The sequence below is a fragment of the Rutidosis leptorrhynchoides genome, chromosome 9, assembly GCF_046630445.1.
Source record: "Rutidosis leptorrhynchoides isolate AG116_Rl617_1_P2 chromosome 9, CSIRO_AGI_Rlap_v1, whole genome shotgun sequence".
Lineage (NCBI taxonomy): Eukaryota > Viridiplantae > Streptophyta > Magnoliopsida > Asterales > Asteraceae > Rutidosis > Rutidosis leptorrhynchoides.
Window position 1 is genome coordinate 371,016,383 of NC_092341.1, and position 7,197 is coordinate 371,023,579.

The 7,197-nt window shown below is 37.3% G+C and overlaps 1 protein-coding gene across 1 annotated transcript; it reads left to right on the plus strand.

Moving 5' to 3' along the window:
* Positions 1-5,517: 5,517 nt before the first annotated feature.
* LOC139869325 (uncharacterized) lies at positions 5,518-6,535 on the plus strand. Its single transcript, XM_071857638.1, has 3 exons — positions 5,518-5,745; positions 5,834-6,197; positions 6,366-6,535. Exons 1-3 carry the CDS (start codon positions 5,518-5,520, stop codon positions 6,533-6,535), a joined length of 762 nt encoding a protein of 253 aa, XP_071713739.1.
* Positions 6,536-7,197: the final 662 nt, after the last annotated feature.

The window sequence follows — 7,197 nt, forward strand, 5'->3', positions numbered from 1 at the left end:
TTAGACAACACAACCCATAGCCAAAAGCTATGGCTCTCAAAGGTTTTTGGGATTTAAACCGAGTGTTAATTGAAATAGATTAGCACTCCCGAGTGAGTCAGATCCACTTACTAAGGAAGTAAAGTCTTCCGACCGTTTCACTTGGTACGTATACCTCTTAAGCGATACCATTTCATTACCCATCATATCACGATGAGGTACTGTTAGAGGTGAAAGTCTTGAACTTTCAAAACATGTTCATTATTTTGAATGTGAAATCCTACATGAATATTGAAATTCATACGTAGGTCACTTGCACCAAGGCGAGTGTCAACCGTATGAACGGTGATAGTAGCGTGTGGTAGAAACCGGACCATGCGCTAGATCGAAAACTTTAACAGGGCGATCCTCATTGTTTCTCCTAACAAGGACAATGTTGCACTCGACCACTTTATTTAACCACACAGGATGTATCCATTCCATCCTAAAGGGAATCAAGTCTCCCGAACGACACACTTGCTGATTTGTTTCGGATGTTGTAGTCCAGACCAGTTGTAGGGTGACGAAAAATCTTGAAAAGTCATTGCTAAAATCGACTGAAAATCTACCAGGCCTCAACGTCAAACCGGGAAACTGGTAGTCAAAGCTTATCTCAATGAGGGAGATTTGCTAGCCAAATGGGAAGCGCACCATGATACACAAAATGTCAGTGATTGATCAGATTCCCAGTGGATAGCCTCCGGAAAGGTAAGATATCAGCTTTTAAGCCTGATGAACCTCAATCTTTATGATTGACTTAACGGATTAGATTATTACCTCATGATTATCGATGATATCTGGACGTAATGTGTATCCTCATAAGCACATTATTTTCTTACCGACATCATTACGATGTTAGGTACTGTTGGAGGCATTGGCTTGACCAATCGCGGGGTAGCCCGTATGGTTCTTTGGTTCGAGGGTTCCACCTTCACGGCTCATGGCTTCCACTTGTATCCGTGTTCTACATTTGAAGACATATTCAGGTTCGAGATCCTCTATATTTATTTGGATTACATATTTGGTGCACGTTGTTCGAGTTATTATTATTATTGTGCCGATACTTTAATTGGGGATGTTGGAGATTTTGGGATTACAAGTGGAAGCCACATTGTTGATATGTTCTCTTAAAACCGTACCCATGCTAGTTTCTCTTTTGGTTTATATTCGTTGGCTCTACTTACACTTATGAAGACGTTATCATTTAGTAGAAGATTATTTTTGAGTCGAATTTGCTTGAGGACAAGCAAGACTCTAGTGTGGGGTGATTTGATATTGCACATTTCTCATATATTTATCATGTCAATATCCGTCATTTTTAGTCCATTCGGATACGGTTTTGGTCTTTATTCGCGTTAATTGGGAAGATTATGATTCGAGAGCCGAGAAGATCTTTTGTACGCCTTTTTGATCATTTTGAGGTATGTTATATGTTATTGTATCAGTGTTGCCTTAATATGATGAAGCAAATTGGTTTTGGGCATTTTTATGGTGAAAAATGAAGAGGAATTCGTGGCCATGTTAAGCCGCGGCGCGGCCAGAAGGCCCGCGGCGCGGGGTAAAGCAGCTTTTGAAGGTCGAGCATTTTGATAAATGGTGGAGTGCTGGCTAGTGTTAAGCCACGGCGCGGCCTGAATGCCCGCGACGCGGGTCGTATCTGGTGACGAATTTTGGACTATAAAAAGGGAAATTAAACCCTAACTTTTTATCACTTTTATCCTGACAATTTTCAGCAGCTTTGGGGCGATTTTTAGTGATTTTTGGGGAATCCCAACATCATCTAATCAACTCAATCATTCCGGAAACACGTTTTGATTCGTCAATCGTTCAAAATCAAGATTTCAACTAGGTTTAATTCTTATCAACAATAATGAATTATCTTAATTGTTTATTTTTGATTTCTTTTGTTGCCATGGTTATTGGCTAGTTATTTTATTGTTTGTCTAGACTTATAAACCTATGTATTGGATGCTACTTATTAGTTATTCGTTTAATTTATGATGATTTGATGTTTGAATTAAAGAACGATTCTTATTAAAGCTAGACTTTTCGATTCAATTGGTTGTGTATTTGTTTGATAGGACGAGAGTTCATTAATTTAATACATAAATTTACAATTGGTTTGTCTTAATTGGTTGTTTCCTTACTCGGAGACGAGAGTAAATTGAATTCAAAAGGCTAGACGAAATAGGGGTGAATTACACACAACGAGAGTTGGTGTGATTGTGAATCAAGTCTTCATCTCAGTTGAAATACTTGGTCACAATTAGGAGGTCTTAGGGTACGGGGAATTCCGTGTCGTGTAATCTTAATTGAAGTGTTTGCGCTGGGGAATTCCAGGTGAACCGACTAGATGATTTGCATAGGTTAGATAATAACTGGGGCTTAATCTAAATGCATCCAAGACTAGGTGTAAGGGTCTAGACGAACATTTGTTTTCCTATTTGATTTAAACTATCTTATTTTTACTTGTTTGTTGCTTTAAAGCTTAAATTCTAAAATACCAAAAATATTGTTCTTTTCTGTTTATAATCAAATCTTGATTTGGCTAATCGTTAAATAGCCATAAAACAAATTATCTAGTACTTTCAATTTTAATAGATTAACTTAGTTTATTTTTCATTAGTTGCGATCTTAATTCTCACGTTTAAACTGTCCTTGGAACGACTTCGGAATTACCAACTTTATACTATTGCACGATCGGGTACACTGCCCGTTAGTGTATAGTAATCTTTAAACCGGCATTTTCCAGAGATAAATTATATACTAGATTTTACACATCACTTGTAGCGACCCGACAAAATCGTCATTGACAGCGCCGTTAACTTAGGTCCCGTTGCGTGGTCATAGTCCCTAAATGAGACGCGTTTGACCAAAATTATGTCGCATTCATTTGAAACGTACATGACTTGCAAAGTTTTAAGTTGCCAAATGGTTCGACAATAAGTTTAAGTTTACAAAAGTTATCAAATGTAGATGAAATGACTTGCGACATAAAATAAGTTGAAAATCACGATTTCTATAAATAGCGTAAGTATGTAAACAAATATGCTTGAATCCAAAAGTGCTATCACTAGCGTATGCATGTATGCTTGACCCCAAGCAAGTAATCAGATTATGCGGAAGCAAGTATCAACTAGCCAAGTATGAACCTGAGAAACATATAGAAAACTGTCAACGAAAAATGTTGGTGAAATCATAGGTGTATTTGTAAACGTTGTTTTGAACCACAAGACTTAGTATTTCCATAATGTTGATTATCCAAATCGTTTGCATTCCAAAAGTTGTTATTCGCGAGCACCCAATTATCAAGGCTTAACATTTCTTTTACCCCATACACATAGTGTTAGAACCTACACTGTTTCTCAAAAATATATTTCATCCGCATAACGGTAGCGAACCATCCGAATGAGGGTTTGTCAAACCCGTATGGCCACACAACATAAGTTCTCGCTTACACCGGTAAGTGTAACTAATGATAATCGAATTGAGGATTTCTGTTCTAACTCGCACGTGGAATGTTTGTTTTCGTACTTGTGTTCAAAGCATGAAAGTATGATACGTATATGTTTCTCATCCCATAGTTTAAAGAGTAAAAGTTGTTGAAAAGGTGGGACTATGATCTCACCGTAGTTGCATACCAAAGTACTTGAAATTAAATGTTGTGCAATGAAAGTTGCTTAGCCTTGACCTAAACAAGTAAGTGATATCAATTACCGATTATGACACAAGGTCGGGCGAAATGTGTTCAATTAGTCCTATGGCTCGTTACGACTCGAATATATAGCATGTGAATCACGTTGTCAAGTTTCATGCAAGGTATAAGTATAAAAGCACGTTAGAACGTTTGCATAAGTATTTGGTTAAGTTTGAATAAAAGTCAACTTTGGTCAAGTTAAAGTCAACGAAAAAGTCAACACGTTTGGGTCGGGTCTCGGACTATTTTTCTGAGTTTCATAATCATATATGAGCATGTTAGAACAAGTTACATGTTAATCGGAGGTGCGTAGCATAGTTGGAATTAAACGAAAAATGACAATTTTGGACAGCCAGTTGCTGATGCGCCACATCCCTTAGTGATGCGCCGCATCAGTCCACTGATGCGCCGCATCCAATAGTGATGCGCCGCATCACTACCTGACTCTAGTGGAAATGCTGAAATTTGACAAGTCTCGAACCAAACTTCATTTAAGCATAACTAATGAACCGTAAACACTTAAATCGCATACCATACATCATTGGAAATTTAATTTAACGAGGAATACAACTAGATACATATCATCAATCAAATCTAACATTTAAAACAACGAAAACCTCGTCGAATGATCATTATTTAACGTTTCAAGCTCAAAAATGAAAATGGTGATTCGGGAATCTAATTTACACATACGATATGCCATTTCGAAGGTAATTAAATATATATTGCAACTAAACACTTACTGACAACATTTCATAGCATTCAATGTATCAAAAATCCATTTTAAAGTTCATCAAACCCTAACCAAGAATCATGAATTCATCAAATTTGCTTATGAAGTTTTTCTAAATCAACCTTCATACCAAAACGAAGCTAATGATGCTAGTAACACATTTAATACATGAACTTTAACATTTAATCAACATTTAATCACCCAAAATCAAAGATTAAACACACCCATTTCAAGTGTTCATGCTAGTTACTCAAAACAACAAAATCGAGCAAACAAAACACATATTCATGTTAGACTCGAGCCATAGACACTAACTAACACCATTTCAAGTCTATAAGTCGAAGTTGAGAAATCTAGAGTTTTTAGAAACTTTACCCCGAGTAGTGAAATTGGTACAAAAACGTAGAGGAAGATGCAAGGATTCCAAAAGTACAATTTGTTTTGTGATGAGTTTCCTAGATTCGAAATGGATGATGATTGAATGATGAAGATGAAAATGGTGAAAGTTGAAAGTAATACTTTAGAGGAAAAGGGAAAAGAAAAAGAAAAATGGAATGAATGGTGGGGAAGAGTGGGTTGACTAGTTGACCTAGTCACTAGTTTGCCCACTTGGAAACTTCGGTCCCTCAAGTCTAAAAGCGGGTGCGTGAATTAACCAAACGAATTAATTTAAATACGCGAGAGTAAATGAGAGATGTTATAATCGAATAATGGAATTATTAAGAACGTAGTTAACGAAAGGTACAAATTTAGATAACGAAAGATATTATCTAAAAAAGGAGGGGGCGTTAAAATGAATTAACGGAAAAATGCAGGATGTTACACAGCTAGGCGACTCAGACGCTATTTTCAAGGACATCCAATTCTTGTTTTAACAGATCAACCAATAAAACTAATTTTGAAACATCTAGAGTCGTCAGGACGTTTAGCAAAATAGGCGGTTGATTTAGGAGAATATGAAATAAATTTTTCACCACGACATGCAGTAAAAGGGCAAATTTTGGCAGATTTTATTTTAGAAACAACTGAATAGGTGGATTATTCACAAGAAGGTAAAAGCAGTAATTGCATGTGGGAGTTGCATACTGACGTTGCATCAAGTGAGGAAGCAGTTGGTGCAGGGTTGGTGCTTACCAACCCGGAAGGGGAAGAACATACATATGCACTTAAGTTTTGTTTTTATGCATCTATTAATGAAGCAGAGTATGAGGCATTGGTTTCTGGTCTTCGCATAGCGTCTGAGATGGGAATAAAGCATTTGTGTGCCCATGTGGATTCTCATATTGTAGCACGGCAAGTTAATGGAGTATTTGAAGCAAAAGATATCTCAATGAAACGATATTTACAATTGGTTGGAAAGATTTTCAAAAATTTTGAAACTTTAGAAGTTGTGCAAATATCAAGAAATAAGAACAAAAAAAGCAGATGTGTTAAGCAAATTAGCAACATTAACATTTGATCATTTGCATAAAAAAGTTTTGGTAGAAGTTTTGAAAGATAAATCAATTGATGAAAAAGTGGTAGCAGCAACTGTTGAAGAAGGAGGATCGTGTTGGATGACTCCCTATCTAAAGTATTTGCAGGATAGAACACTACCATCTGATGTCACAGAAGCAAGACAGATAAAGGTAAGTGCCCCGCTTTACGTCTTGGAAAATGGTGCGCTCTATAGGAAATCTTTCAATGGTCCAAATTTGAGGTGTTTAGCACCACATCAAGCTATAGATGTGGTGAAAGATATGCATGAAGGTTTGTGTATACAACATTCTGGTTATAGAACTATTGTGGGACGGATAATGCGACAAGGATATTATTGACAAACAATTTACAGAGATACTACAGAAATAATCAAAGCATGTGATGCTTATCAGGGGCACGGAACCGTCCAGCGTTTACCAAAATATGATTTAATTTCAGTATCATCTGCATGGCCATTTTGTAAGTGGGCAATTGATATAGTAGGGCCATTCCCAAGGAGTGTTGGAAATGCAAAGTTTTTGGTGGTTGCCATTGATTTTTTCACTAAGTGGGTTGAAGCAAAGGTGTTAGCACGAATAACGGGTGAAAACATAAAGAAGTTTGTATAATGATATTGTGTGTAGATATGATTTATCAAATGAAATTGTAAGTGATAATGGTAAACAGTTTGCAGATAATCCATTCAAAATTTGATGTGAGGAATTAAGCATTAAACAAACATTCACCTCTGTTGCTCACCCACAAGCAAATGGCTAAGTTGAAGTGACTAACAAGGAATTTGTAGCTGACATAAAAGCTAGATTGGGTTTGAGTCAGACCAAATGGGTAGATGAAGTACCATATGTTTTGTGGACTCACCGTACAACGCCAAAACGGAGCACGGGTGAAACTCCGTTCAGCTTGGTATGTGGCACTGACGCAGTAATACCAACTGAGATTCGAGTTCCAACACAAAGGGTTTTGGCATTTGATATAGAAAACAGTTCATCTGTCTTGCGTGAAAACTTGAATTTATTGTAAGAAAGGCGGATCATGGCCGCTATCCGTCAAGCGGATGCCAAGCAGCGAATGGTGAAATATTACAATAAGCGAGTTAGGCACGTGCAATTCAGAGAAGGAGATTTGGTGTTAAGGGACAATGAAGTGAGCAGACAGGCAAAGCAAGGGAAATTAGGACCACGATGGGAAGATCTATACAAAATTGTGCGCGCACATCCTAATGGATCATATTCCCCTGCAGCGCCCTCCTCCGAGTTCAGAGAACATGGAG